At 38.1% G+C, this 19,091-nt stretch overlaps 1 protein-coding gene across 8 annotated transcripts in view; it reads left to right on the forward strand.

Moving 5' to 3' along the window:
* Positions 1-19,091, forward strand: part of LOC140209659 (CTD small phosphatase-like protein 2) — a 70,619-nt gene that overhangs the window by 42,491 nt on the left and 9,037 nt on the right. For all 8 annotated transcript variants that reach the window (XM_072277999.1, XM_072277997.1, XM_072277998.1 and 5 more), the window contains 6 exons: positions 1,419-1,637; positions 6,545-6,665; positions 14,978-15,089; positions 15,566-15,652; positions 17,122-17,184; positions 18,169-18,248. In XM_072277999.1, the coding sequence (XP_072134100.1) occupies positions 1,419-1,637; positions 6,545-6,665; positions 14,978-15,089; positions 15,566-15,652; positions 17,122-17,184; positions 18,169-18,248 (682 nt within the window). The remainder of the gene's footprint in view (positions 1-1,418; positions 1,638-6,544; positions 6,666-14,977; positions 15,090-15,565; positions 15,653-17,121; positions 17,185-18,168; positions 18,249-19,091) is intronic.

Consider the following 19,091-nt stretch of genomic DNA (forward strand, 5'->3'; position numbering starts at 1 on the left):
AAATGTTTCCTCTGGCAAGTGTTTCGCTGTCACAAAGTGGTAGATTGAAAATACTTGTCAAAATAAAGAAACGTTTCTTCATGCAGTGCACTACTGGAATATAAAATGTAAAGGAAAATGCAAAGTTCGTATGGAAATTGACAGAAGCTGTTTTAGAGTTAGATACATGGAAGCAGTCTCTTCAACCCAACTTGTCCAAAGCTGTCTTCCTGAGCTTTCCCATTTGGCCAGTATCTATCCAGATGTTTCCTGTCCGCAGATCTGTCCAAATATCTTTTTAGCAATTTTCCCACCACTACCACTTATTTTGGCAGCTTGTTCCATATACCCACCACCCTCCGTGTGTAAAAACATGCCTCTTCTGTCCCATTTATATCTTCCCCCTTTCTGCTTAAGCCTGTGTCTTCTATGAGGGGTGATTGATAAGTTTGTGGCCTAAGGTAGAAGGAGTCAATTTTAGAAAACCTAGCACATTTATTTTTCAACATAGTCCCCTCCTATATTTACACACTTAGTCCAACGGTCGTGGAGCATACAGATCCCTTCTTGATAGAAGTGGTCCACAGCAGGGGTGATTGATAAGATCGTGGCCTAGGGTAGAAGGAGATGAGTTATTAACTTCAAACTTTCTGCATTATCACTCAAAGAGTTGAACTGCACGTGCATGTAACGAGAGCGTCTTGGACCTCCAGGTGGTCCACAGCAGGGTGATTGAGAAGTTCGTAGCCTAAGGTAGAAGGAGATGAGTTATACAGCTCTCGTTATGTGTACGTGCAGTTCAACTCTGAAAATGCAGAAAGTTTGAAGTTAATAACTCATCTCCTTCTACCTTAGGCCACGAATTTATCAATCAGCCCTGCTGTGGACCACTTTCTGGAGATCCAAGACGCCGACTTCTACAAAGAAGGGATCCCTCTGCTCTACGACCACTGGGCTAGGTGTGTAAATGTAGGAAAAATAAATGTGCTAGGTTTTCTGAAATTGACTCCTTCTACCTTAGCCCACAAACTTATCAATCACCCCTTGTAGTTTTAGATTCTCTGAACCTGAGAAAAGATTGTGATAATCCATCTAGTTGATACCCCTCATGATTTTATAAAATCTCTATAACGTCCCTCATCTGCTCCCCTTGCTCCAGGGAAAACAGTAAATAAATAAATCCTTAAACGTGAGAGAGCTCACTTTATACTGTTACTGGCATTTTTGGCACTTTTAAAAAACACTTCTTAAAAAATATGTAATGGTAAATAAAAAATATTTATTCTTTCCATACACGCATACGTAAGTTGTTTTGTTATCTTACATATATGTAGATACTTGTGATGAATCTGTTGTGGTGGTAATCTTATTAATAATAGAAGATTAATAATAGATCTTATTAATATAATGTAATTTAACATTTACGATAACTTTTGTAGGAACATCAGGTTCTGACTCCCCAGGTCAAGCTGTGGAGGCCGAAGAAATAGTCAAACAGCTGGAATTGGAGCAGGTAGACGAGATAACCACCAGCACTGCAACGTCAGCTACAGGAGGACTGTACTCTGGTCAAGCAGTGACAGCACAATCACCATCCCCTGACAGCAGTTCAGATAATACAGAAGATAAGGTCACCAGTAACATTCACTCAATGCCAGGTATGGCAGATTTTGTTCAGACAAGCAGATGTGTTGCAAATTCTGGTAAATTACTGCACCATTGATGGTTTTGGTGGTTGTGGGCAAAGTGGTATATTGGAAATTGAGGAAGGGCTGGGTTGGTTTGAAGGGCTCATATTACAGTTACTCATCTCAGAAACCAAAGTGGCACAAGAGTGGACTGTGGGTTTGATTTCAGACATCTTAGCCATAATGCTGACTTCAGTCAGCTGATCAGTGTCCCGAGTGTTTACTCTGCAATGCTATAAACATGATGGTATTGGAGAGGTTCACGGAGATGAAAGGGTTAATGTATGAGCAACATTTGATGGCTGTGGGCCTGTACTCGCTGGAGTTCAGAAGAATGGTGGGGGGATATTCCATTGAAACCTATCAAATATTGAAAGGACTAGAGAGAGTGGATGTGGAGAGAACGTTTCCTATGGTGGGGGAGTCTAGGACCAGAGAACATGGCCTCTGAATAGAGGGATGTCCATTTATAATAGAGATGAGGAATTTCTTCAGCCAGAGGGTGGTGAATCTGTGGAATTCATTGCCACAAGTAGCTATGGAGGTTAAGTCATTGGATATATTTAAAGTGGAGGTTGACAGTATCTTGATTATTTAGGATGTCAAAGCTTATGGGGAGAAGGCAGGAGGCCGAGAGGAATAATAAATCAGCTAGGTTGAAATAGTGGAGCAGACTAGATGTCCTAATTCTGCTCCTGTGTCTTATGGTCTTATGCTGGCAGTGTTTTTAGTACTAGAAGTTAAACAAGTGAACCACAGTTAGTAACATGTAATATTTAGAGTTTGAAGTTAAAGGAAGGAAAAGCAAAATATAAGTGTCATTGGGAAAATGTAAAATCTGAAAATAATGGTTTCGAAAGATAGGCAAATGGCAAAAGATTAGGTAAAAGTAATGTGTATCCTTTACAAATGGAGAAGGGGGAAATAGGGAAATGACAGAGACGCTAAACAAAGCTTCCGAAAGGAAGAAACAGACAAGTGGAAATAGTGGTATACTATGTTTCTAGTGTGAATGAGGTGTTTAGGGAAGTTAAAATTTGAAAAAATAATTAATTGGAGTAGTTAGAATTAATGGGACTGAAAGACAATAAATCACTGTCCAGCACACTGGTCTTTTGAAGGATGTGACAAAGTTGCTCAGGTAGGTAACTTGGTCAAATAAGGATGAACTGGGCTGAAGGGCCTGTTTCTGTGCTGTGTGGAACTGAAGGTCACAATCTCAACATCAAAGGTTAGCCATACAGGTCACAGATCAGAATATACATGCAAACACGAGGAATTCTGCAGATGCTGGAAATTCAAACAACACACATCACTTACTAGCTCTTGCTTCAGTTAGTCCTGACGAAGGGTCTCGGCCCGAAACGTCGACTGTACCTCTTCCTAGAGATGCTGCCTGGCCTGCTGCGTTCACCAGCAACTTTGATGTGTGTTGTCAGAATATACTTATAAGGCCCCTTTCTGCCTCTCTTTGTTATGTTTTGTATAAAAGATGACAGTCAAGAAATGATATTGTAGCCCTGATATTTATTTCTATGCTGTGTTTATTAGTCGTTACTGAAGACTTTCCAGCACAGTGTTAATAATAAACTTCCTTCATATTTGGCAGATTTCCCAGTGTCTCTTGATTTTACTTTACATACCAGGCAGTTGAGTCATGTGACTCACCATTGTGCTTTCATGTCCCAAGCTTCCCTCCCCATATAGGTAGAATCTCGTTCACTAAACCAATATCCCTCAGCAAGCCTTAAGGACTCTTCATGTACTGAGCAAAGTACCAATAGAGTTCGAAGCTATGAAGTTACAAATTACCATACATGTGCTTTAGAATTACTACCATGCTTCCCAGTTAGGCACTGATCTGCAAGGATTACTGGAGATTGCAATAAAAATAGAAAATCTGTGGAAAGAGAAATAGAGCGAGCATCCCACGTTAAATGTCCTTCATTAGTTTTCAGTTGTACAAGGTCTGCAGCTTTCCATAGCCTCCATCGTTCTCACTCACTGGTGAAGAATTTGAAAGATTCATTTTAGAAATTCTCATCTCCATCCCTTAATCTGAAATTATTTTTGATTTTGAATGAGGGGAGACTTCTGCTCCTCATCTACTCTTAGATCCTTCCTATCACAAGCCAGAATTCTTTTTTCCCCTATTAAAAAGACTCCTCTTGTTCTTCTAACTGCAATGCTTATAGGACATAGGACAATATAGGCCCTTTGGCTCACGATATTGTGCTGACATTATAACGTACCCTAAGATCAGTCTAACCCTTCCCTCCTCCGTAGCCCTCCATTTTTTGATCATGCATGTGCTTATGGGTTTCTCAAATGTCCCTAATGTATCTGCCTTTGCCACCACCCCGGCAGCACTGCACATTCCATGCGCCATGACTCTGTATTTTTTTTAAAAATTACCTCTAACATCCCTCCTATACTTTCCTCCAATCGTCTTAAAATTTTGCCTCCTTGTTTTAGCCTTTTCTGCCTTCATCCCAGGAATCAACACAATGAATCTTCTCTGAACTACCTGTTTTACAGCTAAATCCTTTCTCAGGTCCCTCATATTCCATCTACTGTTAGAGCAGGTTGTTTCATTTTTTGTGCTCTTTCTTCTTTATAATGAAGACGCGTATTCCATTTGACTTTTTGATTACTTGCAATAACTGATGGTAACTTTTTGTTATTTGTGTATGTATGGTCAGCCAGATCCATCTGTAAACATTTCACTCCAGTTTCTCTCTCATTTGAACAGCACTACGCTTTTCTGTTTTTTCTACAATGTGAATAACTTCATCATTCTTTCCACGAAACCTCTACCTACTTGCACAGTCTATATTCTATTGCATACTCCCTCCATCCCTCACAACTTCCTTTCTACCTGAGAGAAGCAAACTCGAACACTCATAAGTGTCACTCAGATAGATTGTCAGCAGTTTCATGGGTTGAAACTACCTTCAACCCTGATCCCTGTGACACCCGAACAAGATCACTTACTAACCCCAAACGAGCCATTTATTTACTCAATTCATTTGTCTGTCTATATTTATTCATTTAAAGATACAGTGCAGAACAGGCTCTTCCAACCCAACGAGTCACGCCTCTCAGCAACCCAACCATATTTAACCCTAGCTTTATCACAGGACAATTTACAATGACCATTTAACCTATCAACCAGTATGTTTTTGAACTTTGGAGGGAACTGGCGTATCCGGAGGATAAGGATGCAGTCTCAAGTACAAACTCTTTACAGAGGACATCAGAATTGAACTCTGAACTCTGATGCCTCAAGCTGTAATAGTGTAGTGATTAACCACTATGCTACCATGGTACCCCCCCCCCCCAGAAATTTCACGGTTACAACTCTTGCTTTTTGTTAGGTAGCTAATCCCTTAACCACACTCATATATTACATCCTTCATCAGGTTTTTTTAAGGAGAGTGCTGCAAACCCTTCGACATTGTGTTGTTAGTTTGACAATTCTGCCATACAAAATCAAACTTCCTCTAATTCCTGAGTCATATTATTGTGCTCAATCATTGAAGTATTGGTTACCTGGTACTATGGCCACAGAAGTAAATAAATGGAAGCTTAAAGCCAGAAGAGCATGGCCTCTTACTGTTTGTTTTGCCCTATTCTGATCCATTCTCCCTAAATCCCCGGTTTTTTTTAAACTATGTCTCCATTTTCCTATCGGTGGTTATTACCGAGTGTTTTTATCGTCCTCCGGCAAAGCAGTCCCATCATAGCAAGTGGTCGCTTGAAATCATATCCTCCACATCCCTTATATTAGTTAGCTTAAATCCATTTCCTCTGCTTACTGATTTACAGGAAGGACATGAGAATACTAGAGAGAGTAAAGAGGAAAGCTAGGGCTGAACAAAACTAATTGTGAGGAAAGAGTGGGTAGATTGTGATTGTTTCCTTTGGAACAGGGTTGGCTTAGGGAAGATCTAATTGGATGAAGAACCTAGGCAAAGTAGACAGGAAGGACTCATTTCCCTACGGCAACAGCCATAGATGTTGGCAGTGAGTAGGAGAAAAAGGTTCTCGCCCAGAGAGGTGGGACTGTGGAATCTGTTGCCTAAAAGGACAGATGATGTAGAATATATCTTCTTATGTAAAAAGTACTTGGAAGAAGTTTTAGAGGTACTTGGAATTTGAGGCTAGGGAAGCAAGAGTGAATTATGGCAGGATAGCATTATTCTGGGTAAGCATCAACTTGCCAGTTGAGTTGGTAGGAAGCAGTGTAAGCATTCATTTCAAATGGACTAGAATGTAAAAGCAAGGTCGCAGTGCTGAGACTCTATAAGGCATCAGACCACATTTGGAGTATTGTGAGGAGTTTTGGGCCCCATATCTGTCTACCGTATCTATGACTCTTATCATCTTGTACACCTCTATCAAGTCACCTTCTCATCCTTTGCTCAAAAGAGAAAAGCCATAACTCACTCAACTTTTCCTCATAAGATGTGCTCTCCATTTTAGCCAGCATCCTGGTAAATCCGCTCTGCACTCGCTAAAGTTTCTGCATCCTTCCTATAATGAGATGAACAGAACTGAACCCAATACTCCAAATGTCTACCAGAGTTTTCTCATCCAGGAAGGAAATGGACAGATGATGTTTTGTATCAGTCATGTCCTTTTCTATTTGTTCTTTTTATTCATGGAGAGGTCTGGCCTGAAAAATTTGAGAGGTAAGAGTTAGGGGGTGGGGGACTGGTGGTGGAGGGTAAGTGCAGCTTTTGAGGTAAAGTAGGTGTCTGATTAAGGTGTCATTGTTCTGCGTTTCCTCACACTAATTAGAGGGAGTGTGGTATCTTTTTAAAATGATTACACACCTTCGGATAATTTCAAATTGTTGATTTTTATTATTTTAGCACCAGAATTGAATGTGACAAATGCAGAACTCTGCAAGACGATATCTTCTCCTGACACTTACCCAGAGCCACCTGCTCATCCGGAAGCAAGCTATGAAGAGGACTGGGAGGTTTTTGATCCGTAAGTTTGCCAACTATTGTTTATCAAAAATTGCATTGCAGGAAGTACAGATGTTTTACCTTTGTCATAAACTTCAAAGGTCAGCTTTGGTACTTTTGGTATGAATATTTTGTTTGTTGTTTTGACCATAAGACATAGGAGCAGAATGAGGCTATTTGGCCATTCCATCATGGCTGATTTATTATCCCTCTCAACTTCATTCTCCTGCATTTTCTCCATAACCTTTGAAACCCTGACTAATCAAGAACCTATCACCCTCCACTTTTAAGAAAGAAGTCTGAAGCATAAAATTAAACACTTTAAACCACTTTTTATAATGTTGCTTTCTTTGTAAATACATGTTGATATTTATATAATTATGCACATTTTATTCCATATCCCTGTTTCTAACCTTTTTATTTAATCCTTTATATTTGTTGAATGATTTTTATTGCATGATGTGCTAACACACAACAAATTCTTAATGCATGATAAAGTTGATCCTTAATATTTGAAAACTGCTACAAAATCTATTCTAATTCTGTTTTTATTACAATGAAGAGAGGCCATTTAGTCCATCACACAAAACTCTTGCCAATTTTGTTGAAGAGTTAGTCACTTGTACAGTAATACCATTTTTAGATTTATTCACATGGATTTGTACACATAGTTTTACATAGTGTAGAAGATTGTCGAAGATTGCAGAGAGACATTGGTAGGATGCAGAAGCGGGCTGAGAAGTGGCAGATGGAGTTCAACCCAGAGAAGTGTGAGGTGGTACACTTTGAAAGGACAAACTCCAAGGCAGAGTACAAAGTAAATGGCAGGATACTTGGTAGTGTGGAGGAGCAGAGGGATCTGGAGGTACATGTCCACAGATCCCTAAAGTTGCCTCACAGGTAGGTAGGGTAGTTAAGAAAGCTTATGGGGTGTTAGCTTTCATAAGTCGAGGGATAGAGTTTAAGAGTCGCGAGGTAATGATGCAGCTCTATAAAACTCTGGTTCGGCCACACTTGGAGTACTGTGTCCAGTTCTGGTCGCCTCACTATAGGAAGGATGTGGAAGCATTGGAAAGGATACAGAGGAGATTTACCAGGATGCTGCCTGGTTTAGAGAGTATGGATTATGGTCAGATTAAGAGAGCTAGGGCTTTACTCATTGGAGAGAAGGTGGATGAGAGGAGACATGATAGAGGTATACAAGATATTAAGAAGAATAGATAGAGTGGATAAACAGCGCCTCTTCCTCAGGGCACCACTGCTCAATACAAGAGATATGGCTTTAAGGTAAGGGGTGGGAAGTTCAAGGGGGATATTAGAGGAAGGTTTTTTATTCGGAGTGGTTGGTGCATGGAATGCACTGCCTGAGTCAGTGGTGGAGGCAGATACACTAGTGAAATTTAAGAGACTACTGGACAGGTATATGGAGAAATTTAAGGTGGGGGCTTATATGGGAGGCAGGGTTTGAGGGTTGGCACAACATTGTGGGCCAAAGGGCCTGTACTGTGCTGTACTATTCTATGTTCTATATCTCTTTTTCAATCTTTTTATTAATTTTAAAATATAGAAACAAAACATAGCAATAATACAGATAATATGAGATGTATTGTTACATTTAAAAAAAGAGTAATTGCAAAACCAAATAGTGGAAATTACCAAAACTCCCATACATGTAGAACTGATCACGGATAATATAAAGCAAAAAAAAAGGAAAAAGACAAAAAAAAGAAAAAAAAAAACCATCCCAAAAGAAAAAAAAACTAAACTAAACTAAAAGACTTGGGCAAAACTAACAACTTAAAAATGGAAAAGAAGAAAACCTCAGCGTTGATGCCTCCACTCCCCTCCAACAACAGTACAGAGAAATAAAACCAGTTTGGAAATGATCAAATTACATCAAATAAAAATGCTGAATAAATGGCCTCCAAATTTTTTCAAACTTAATAGAAGGATCATAAACTGCACTTCTAATTTTCTCCAAATTCAGACACACCATAGTTTGTGAAAACCAATGAAATACTGTAGGAGGGTTGATCTCTTTCCAATTCAACAAGATGGACCTTCTAGCTATTAAAGTAAGAAATGCAGTCATCCTTCGTGATGAAGAGGTTAAATTATTTGAGTCTATCATTGGTAATCCAAAGATAGCAGTAATTGGATGAGGTTGTAAGTCTAGATTTAGGACCGTTGAAATAATATCAAAAATATCTTCCCAATATTTCTCCAACAAGGGACATGACCAAAACATGTGAGTTAAAGAAGCAATCTCAGACTGGCATCTGTCACATATTGGATTAATATAAGAGTAATAACGAGATAGTTTATCTTTGGACATATGAGCCCTGTGAACTACTTTAAACTGTATCAACCTATGCTTAGCACATACAGAGGATGAATTCACCAACTGAAGAATTTTTTCCCATTTTTCAGTCGGTATATTAATCTCAAGTTCTCTTTCCCAGTCAGCTTTAATTTTATTAGAGGCATCAGGACATAAATTCATAATTATATTATATACAATTGCTATTACACCTTTCTGAGAAAGATTTAAGTCTAAGATTTTTTCCGAAGTGTCCATTGGATATGGGTGTGGAAAATTAGGAGAGACAGTAATTAAAAAGTTTCTAATCTGTAAATATCTAAAAAAAGTGAGATCTGGGTAAGTTATATTTATTAGAAAGTTGATCAAAAGACATAAAACAGTTATCCAAAAATAAATCGCGAAAAGATATTATACCTTTGGTTTTCCAATCAGAGTAAGCTTGATCCATCATGGAAGGTTGAAAAAGAAAATTTGATAATGGGACTTGCTAGAATGAATTGATTAAACCCAAAAAATCTTCGGAATTGAAACCATATACGTAAAGTATGTTTAACTATTGGGTTATTCATTTGTTTATATGATTTAAAAGAAGTAAAAGGAAGTAAAGTTCCTAAAACCGAACCCAAGGAAAACTCTTGTAATGAATTAGATTCAAGATTTACCCAATGAGGGTTTAAAGATGCGTTCAAATCTTGTAGCCAAAATTTTAAATATCGAATATTAATTGCCCAATAATAGAATCTAAAATTTGGGAGGGCAAGTCCCCCCTCCTTCTTGGATTTCTGTAAATATCTTTTACCTAACCTAGGATTTTTATTCTGCCAAATATATGAGGAAATTTTTGAATCCACGTTATCAAAAAAAGATTTTGGGATAAAAATTGGAACCGATTGAAATATATACAAAAATTTAGGCAAAATAATCATCTTAATAGCGTTAATCCGACCAATCAAAGACAAAGAGATTGGGGACCATTTGGTAAATAAAAGTTTAATCTGATCAATTAAAGGTAAAAAATTAGCTTTAAATAAATCTTTATATTTTTTGGTAATTGTTATCCCTAAGTATATAAATGAATCAGTAACCAATTTAAATGGTAAACGTCCATAAATAGGTACATGCTTATTTAAAGGGAATAATTCACTCTTACTAAGATTCAATTTGTAACCAGAAAAGTTACTAAATTGAGCTAACAGATCTAAGATAGCAGGAATTGACTTCTCCGGGTTAGAGATATATAACAACAAATCATCTGCATATAATGATAGTTTATGTATTTCATTTCCACGGGTAATACCAACAATATTTAGCGAGTCACGGATAGCAATTGCTAAAGATTCAAGAGCAATATTAAATAGTAAAGGACTAAGAGGGCAACCTTGCCTAGTACCGCGAAAAAGACGAAAAAAAGATCTATAATTATTTGTACAGACCGAGGCTACCGGGGAGTAATATAACAATTTAATCCAAGATATAAATGTCAAATTAAAATTAAATTTCTCAAGAACGTTAAATAAATAAGGCCATTCAACTCTGTCAAAGGCTTTCTCAGCATCTAATGAGATAATACATTCCGGGGTAGTAAGTGAGGGGGTATAAACAATATTCATTAACCTCCTAATATTAAAAGATGAATAGCGATTTTTGATGAATCCGGTTTGATCCATGGAAATAATTTGAGGTAACACCTTCTCCAGTCTAGTAGCTAGAATTTTTGAAAAAATTTTTGAATCTACATTCAGAAGAGATATCGGTCTGTAGGATGCACAATCCATAGGATCTTTATTCTTTTTAAGAATTAAGGAAATAGAGGCTTCATAAAACGATTGTGGTAATTTACCTAAACTAATTGCTTCCTTAAATATTCTAGACAACTTAGAAGAAAGAATGGAGGAAAAAAATTTTTAAAATTCCACTGTAAATCCATCGGGACCGGGTGCTTTACCGGAATTTAATGATGAGATTGCAGTTATTATTTCTTCCTCTGAAATGGAAGTTTCTAATGATAGGCAATCTTCAGGAGACAGTTGCGGAAAACTCAATTTACTTAAAAAATCACGCATGAAATTAGAATCATGAGGAAAATCAGAATGATATAAAGAGGTATAAAATTCTTGAAAGCTTTGGTTTATCCCAACATGATCAACTGTGAAAGTATCATCCTGTTTGCGGATCTTGGTAATTTGACGTTTAATCGAATCAAACTTCAATTGGTTAGCCAGTAATTTACCCGATTTATCACTATGAATATAAAAATCACTTCTAGTTCTCATTAATTGATTTTCGATTAAGGATGTTAATAATAAGCTATGTTCCAATTGGAGTTCAACTCTGTGTTTGTACAGCTCCTTGCTAGGAGAAATAGCATTTTTTATCAACTTCTTTAATTTTATCAACCAGTAGAAGTATTTCATTGTTAATAGGTCTTTTCAAACCAGCCGAATAGGAAATAATCTGACCATGGATATAAGCTTTAAAGGCGTCCCAAACAGTTCCGTTGGAAACTTCATCCGTAGTATTAGTTGAAAAGAAGAAATCAATCTGCTCCGTATGTTCTATATCTCTGTCAGCTCACCCTTCAGCTTCCTTTGTTCTGGAAAAAAAGACAGCCCAGCCTGTCCACTTTTCTCCATAAATTCTCCAATCCAGTAACATCCTTGTGAATTTCTCTGCACTCACTTCAGCACAGTCACGTCCTCATAGTGTGGTGACTAGAAATGCACACAATAATCAAGTGTGATCTCACTAGTGCCTTGTCAAGTTGCAATATAACATCCCAACTTTTGGATTTTATATCTTGAACTATGAATGCTGTACACTTCTCTGCCGCCCCATCTCTTGTGCTGCCAGAGAACTATGAAAGCTTTACTACATGCATTCTAAATTATATTTTAACGTATCTATAGTATGATATTTTGGTTTATGTGCTGTGTAGTGATGTCTGTTGTGTGGGTGCATCGTGGTCCCAAGGAACATTGACCTATGTCTATATCAAGTTCAAGAGCAGATGCAATTTCATTAGCCCTTCACTGAGCTCAGTTACACCTGCACAATGAAGATGCATACATCCTCACTGACTATTGCTCAGCATTCAACACTATCTTCTTCTTGAAACCCATCATTAAGCTTCATGACGTGGGCCTCAATACCTCCTTGATTTCACTCACCACTTCTGTTGCCACAACACAACTCAACCGACAGGCTCACTCTCAAAGACTCTTTACAGATCATGTTCACAGAATTATTTTGTTTATCTTTCTCCTTTTTGGACTTCGGTTGTTGTCAGTCTTTGTTTATGTATCATTTTTCATAAACTTGTATTTCTTTATTTTCCTGTAAAATACCTGCAAGAAAATGAATCTCAAGGTAATATATGGTCCTGATGGAAGTTCTCAGCTTGAAATGTCAACTCTTCATTCCTCTCCACTAATGCAGCTTGATTTGCTGAGTTCCTCCAACGTTTTGTTTGTGTAATATAGTAACATGTATGCACCTTGGGATGTTATAAATTTTAATTTGATTTTGCCTTTGACTCTGATATCCTGCCTTAGCCTCAGGCAACCTTCCTCACTATCCACATTGCCACAACAAATTTTGGACATTAAAGGTTATTGTGCCTCTCCTTCTTCACCTTCTCCCATGGCCCACAGTCCTCTCCTATCAGGTTCTCCTCCTCCAGCCCTTTACCTTTCCCACCCACCTGGCTTCACCTATTCACCTCCCATCTTGTCCTCATTCTCTCCCCCCCACCCCCACCCCACTTTTTATTCTGACTTATTTCCACCTTCCTTTCCAGTCCTGAAGAAGGGTCTCAGCCCAAAATGTCAACTGTTTATTCATTTCCGTAGATGCTGCCTGACTTACTGAGTTCTTCTAGCATAGGATTTCCCAAACTTTTTTTATGCCATGGAGCCTTACTATTAACCGAGTGATCTGTGGACCCCAAGTTGGGAATCTCTACTCTAACATTTGTGTGTTGCTCTGGATTTCCAATGTCTGCAGAATCTCATGTTTCTATCATGAAATTTGTTATTTTACAGCAGTACGGTGCAGTACATGGCGACAGCATCAATTGAGGGGCTGGTGTTAGATGCAAAATGGTGTTATTCAGTGGGCTGTGGATCGTTAGAGTTCTCTACCCAATGTGCTGCGTTTGATACTCAGAGGAGGGATAATTTTTTGGAATTATTAGCATGGAGATTCAATGTGGTTGAGGTTAAAGACTAGATATATCGTGACCTTTTGAATGGCAGAGCCTGTACCACCTGTTACTTGTAATATTGCTCAGACCTTTTACCATAGGTTTTAATGTAAACTGCATTACCTGCCCCTTCTGCATTCAGATAAGAATTAGAGATTAAGTGCTGCTACCTAGTGGTCAGTGTATGTATTTGTTTTAGATCAAGTATTGAACATTAATTACTTTTGGTGGCATTGGTTAGAGAAAGTTTTGTACATGAGGGCAGCAGGTATCTCCAGTAAAGTACAGTTCTGTTGAAGCACATGGTATTTCTAATTCTGAAGAAGTAATTTTTTTTTTAAGATAAGGAATTTTGAAATCAAAACAAGAACAGAAAGTGATTGGGGTACTTAAATTGTAGAAGCCTAGAAGAACTTAAGTGCAGTTAATTTCTTGTACACCATGTACAAAATGCTGGAGGAATCCAGCAGATCAGGCATCATCTATGAAGGCGAATAAGCAGTTGATGTTTCAGCCTGAGACCCTTATCAGAAATGAAAAGAAAGGGGCAAGAAGCCAGAATAAGAAAGTGGGGGAAGGGGGAGGAGTACAAGTTAGCAGGTGATAGGTGAGACCAGGTGGGTGGGGATGAAGTAAGAAGCTGGGATGTGATAGATGGAAGAGGAAGTAACCTGATAGAGGAGGGGCATCAGAAGGAGGTGATGGCCAGGTGAGAGAAGAGGAAGGGATGAGAGGGTAATCCAGATAGGATGAAAAAAGAGAAGTGATTCTTGTATGTGCTTGAAGTATTTACTGCTTGCAGAAATTTCTGTGCTATGTGCTTGTGTACATATTCCATTGCACGTGTGTTTTCTGTGGCAATGCTTGGGAGCAGTGTACTTTACTGCATGGCTGCTGCACCAACATTGGTATACATTGCAGTCACATGTAGGTAAAACTGAGATACACCTGTTCTTAAAAGTCATCAAAATTGGTGAGCATTGCTTACTGATTGTAGCAAAGAATGAGTCCCTTCTCCCTCCTATCGGGCAGAAGATACAAAAGCTTGGAAGCACATACCACCAGGCTGAAGGACAGTTTCCATCCTACTGTTTTAAGATTGTCCCTTAGTATGATAAGATGGACTTGTACCTCATAATATGCCTCGTTATGACCTTGTGTGTTATTGTCTGCCTGTGTTTAGCTGTTCACACTTCATTCTGAATTGTTATTGTTTTACCTTGATCTACCTCAATACACTGTTGTAATAAATTGATCTGTGGTTTATGTGACAATAATACAGTATATCAATTTACCAAAAGACACTGAGGCAGATACAAAAACGTTGTTTTCTTTACTCAATTTTTTTTTGGCCATGAGAGCCACTATTGGCTGGTGGAAATTTGAAGCATTTCCAAATGTAAGTTTATCATAGACAAAATAGGTTGCAAGGAAATGAGTGGGAGAATAGTCCTGGAGAATCTCAGTGGGCTAAGTGGCTTCCTCCTATACCGTATCACGAATTCTACAACTGTCGTATCACATTCTGCTTTGGGAGTGATGTGATACGCGGGTTCATGTGTGGACAGTCGTATCGCCAGTTTCTTGAGAAATTTTAAAATGAACACCCATGGACTTCAAAGAGCTGGTAAAAATATGATTACTGAGCTCGTCGTTTATTCAGTGTTGATTGTTTGCAATGTAAATGTATCCCAATGTTATTGAAGACACCATTAAGAAATTGAGTGCTGTGTCATGTAGCGAGTCTAACTGCTCTAAAGTGAATGCATTCACCCAACATTTTAGCCACTTATTTCTGCTTGTTTGATAGTTATTACTTCATCAAGCACGTGCCACCACTAACGGAAGAACAGCTCAGTCGGAAGCCTGCCCTGCCACTTAAAACCAGAAGTACACCTGAATTCTCTTTGGTCCTAGATTTGGTGAGCGAAATTATGCTTTGAAGTGTATGTATAAAATAATGTGCTTTGAAATATTCACACATTATATGTATGTTATTTTGAGTTTTCCATTTATACAGTAAAAGTATCTGAAACAAGATGATGTTGTTCAGTGTTCAAGAGATAAAATATCATTTTGATCTTCAAATTAACTTGTGTTTTTCTTATACTTGAGATTGATAAGTTTATGAACCAGAAAGAACAAAAATAGGGAGGGAATGGTTAGTTGATGCAAACAGGCATTTGTCTTCAAGTAACATGTGATCTTTATTTTTTGACTTTACTTTTTACTTAATGTATCAGTGGTTGGTTATGTAAAGTCTAATTATGTGATTTCTTTTTTCCATTTTACCTTGCATGAGATTATAACTCAATGTGCTATTAGTTAAAATGACAGTTTAATGTTCACATTCCTTTAATATTGTTTTGTGATACTTGAAAATGCTTTGCCTCGGCAGGATGAGACCCTGGTGCACTGCAGTCTCAATGAACTGGATGATGCGGCACTTACCTTTCCTGTCCTTTTTCAGGACGTGATTTACCAGGTAAGATTACCTATTCTTGCAGTTTGGGAAATACTGCACCACACTTAACCCACAATGAGTCCAAACACAGGCTGGAGTTGCAACACCTCATATTCTGTAGTATCAGAGTTAACTTCACCAACTTCAGATAACAATTCCACTGTCCTTCTTCACACCCCATCCCACACCCACATTTTGATTTCCCTCATTTCTGGTGGCTTTCTCATCCCCTTGTTTTCCCTCTCCTACCCGCAAGACCTGCCCGTAACCTCCCTCTGGTTCCCCACCCCCCTCCCTTTATTCCCTGGCCCACTGCCCTCTCTTACCAGATTTGTCCTCTTTTAGTCCTCTTTCATCCACCCACCTTCCCCCTCACCTGGTCTCACCTATTAGCTTCCTCTCTCCCCACCCCCCCCCACCTTCTTATTCTGGCTTTAACATGTTTCCTTTCCAGCCCCGATGAAGGATCTTGGCCTAAAATGTCACCAGTGTATTTCCCTCTGTAGATGCTGCTTGACCTACTGAGTTTCTCCAGCACTTTGTGTTACTTATCCCTTTGTGTACCCTTGTCAAAGCATATCAGAAAGTACAGTTAAATTAGGGTCAGCCTTTGAGATGCTGTGCATAACATTTGCTGACTTAATTATGACATTTTGGATCTAAAAAGGAGGTTATTGTCTTATGGGAAGATAGAGGGATCTGAGAGTGAAAAATGCCTACAATAATCAAAAAGATGCAGGTGTAGAAAAATTTAACTAAAAACAGTTAAATTAGAAAACTCAGCAAAAAAATTGTTCATTGTAATTTTAACAAAAGTTGTGGAATGTTAATGCTTCAGGTCAAACACCCTTTGCCAGAGAAAAGAAGCCAGTGTTAAAACACAAGGAAGAGGGGAAGAACGTTTCTGACAGGAGGGTATGCCTGATGAGGAGAGGCTAGTGTTGCTGAGGAGGTAGATTGTTAGAGATGAATTAATTAGGACAGTTAGAGAAAGAAAATTAACGAAGGTTGTGAAATGAAGGTAGTTAGAGGGCAAGAATATAAAAAAATTGTAAAATGTAGTGATTTAGGACAACAAATAATTGAATCGTGATGGTGAGAATTCCTTGGCTGAAGTGATCCACTACAATCTTCATTTGTCCATTTCCTAGTAGAGTGGACACGCCATTATGATTCAAATTGGCTCTGTCCATAAGGTTGTGTTTCAAGAAAATACTTAAAGAAAAATAATTCTAATTAAAGATATTTAAATCGCTTACTTTTAATGAATAATTAATAATTATTTAATTGATTTATTTAAAGAATAAAAAATATTCTAAATAGTCTTCATTCTCTTTCACCACCATCCCTTGCACCTGTCAACAAAAATATTCTTGAGTTTTCTAAAAATGATTTGTTTAGTGATTATTTCTTTCTGCTCCTTTAGTCTTTGACATGTAATCCTTTGTGTTTTGTAAGCTACAGTAACTTTTCTACACTTGACGTTGTAGGTTTACGTACGGTTGAGACCTTACTTTCGGGAATTCCTGGAGCGAATGTCTCAGATTTATGAGGTGAGTTTAAAAGTACTCTTGTAAAAATCAGTGGTGGTTTATGTTGATCTGTAGCCATAACTTTTCCTTCGATCATTTAACATAATTTCATAACCATAAAGCCGATAGACATAGGAACAGAATTAGGCCATTCCAGCATGACTGATTTATTATCCCCTTCAACCCCATTCTCCTGCCTTCTCCCCATAACCTTTGATGCCCTTACTAATCAAGAATCTATTAACCTTGGCTTCAAATATACCCAATGACTTGGCCTCCACAGCCATCTGTGGCAATAAATTCCACAGATTCACCACCCTCTGGATAAAAAATTCCTCCTTATCTCTGTTCTAAAGGCCTGCTTCTTTGCTTGTATAATTTGATGACTCAAATCAAGATTGATGTTTCAAATTCATGATTTTTTCCTATCATATGTGGAAATGTAAAGCAAGTTTTATACAATGGAGGAAGAGAATCTCTGTGATTGGGTGGAAGGTAAGAGTGCAGAAGGGACAATATTGCAGGGTGAAATTGGTAATGGTACAACTACAGATTGTCTCCTGAAGAGATGTAAATGAAAACAACAGTATCAGTATCTGAAATAGTTGAACTCAAGTGGTCAGTCCAGAAGGGTAGTGAAAAGATCTATAATGACCCTAAAACCTATTTTGAGCTTCATTGGAGCAGCACTAAAGGCAAAGAGTGGATAATTTAGACTGGGAGACGCACAGAAAATTAAAGTAACGGGCACCTGGAGACACAGATTCCTATTTGAAATTGTATGTCATTAATAGAGTTATTGTAAATAATCTCAAGGATTGCTTATACTTTGACTAGTCATGGTTTAAGCTGATTTTTAATTTTTGACTGCAAGTTCTGGTTACAACTTCCTGGACATGTAATTTAAAATGCTTTTAGGAAATATTTGTACCATATATGCTGCCTTAGAAGTCCACTGCAGAAAATTGGCAATTGTACATTGACATTTCTTCATTCTTTCTGTAGATTATTCTGTTCACTGCCTCTAAGAAAGTTTATGCAGACAAATTGCTGAATATTTTGGATCCTAAGAAACAGCTAGTCAGGTAAGTTCCATAAAGTGGTTGTGGTATAATTAATAACAAGGTGAAAATTAAATAATTTAATATGCTCATAGTTTAGTTAATTTCCCTCTTCTTCAACGTAAATAGCAACACACAAAATGCTGGAGGAACTCAGCAGGTCAGGCCTAGGGTTACAGCGCAAAACGTCAACTGTTTATTCATTTCCATTGATACTGCCTGACCTGAGTTCCTCCAGCATTTTGTGACTGTCGCTTTTGATTTCCAGCATCTGAAGATTTTCTCGTGTTTGTGATCTCTATAAATACATGCTCTCAAGATTGGGTCTCTAAAATAATCTTCCTATCTCCATATCTCCTTTGCTCCTTCTCTTGGCCCTTTCTGCATTCCTGATTCCAACCTAGTCTCCCATACCTCTGCTATTGTGGGTAAAATCCCCCTCTAAACCCAACACTCTTCTTTAAGAGGCTTCCTGAGGCCTGTCTCTGACCAAATATCTGCTGACATACCCTTCTGTTCAACAGTGTCAAATTGTGTTTGATCATGGTCATTTGAAGTGACTTGGGACTTTTAACTCTATTAAAATGTATGTTTTTTAATAATTAGACTTGAATTACTTCTGTGTTGCCCTGGGCAGTTGAAATCTTCGGTCTGTGTGGAAACTATTCCATCTGACAACCCAGTTAAGCATTGACAGTATTAGAGTATTATTCACTGCAGTAGTAGAGTTAAAAGTGAGGGACACAGATTTTTTGAGAGGAAGTTTCAGTTAATCTCAATCCAAGCACTAACCCAATTTGTAGTTGTGAAATGTGTGCATTAAGGTAATTTTTAAAGCACCTTGCCTAACTTTGTTCTGTAAATGAT

This window comes from Mobula birostris, chromosome 14 (assembly GCF_030028105.1).
Source record: "Mobula birostris isolate sMobBir1 chromosome 14, sMobBir1.hap1, whole genome shotgun sequence".
Lineage (NCBI taxonomy): Eukaryota > Metazoa > Chordata > Chondrichthyes > Myliobatiformes > Myliobatidae > Mobula > Mobula birostris.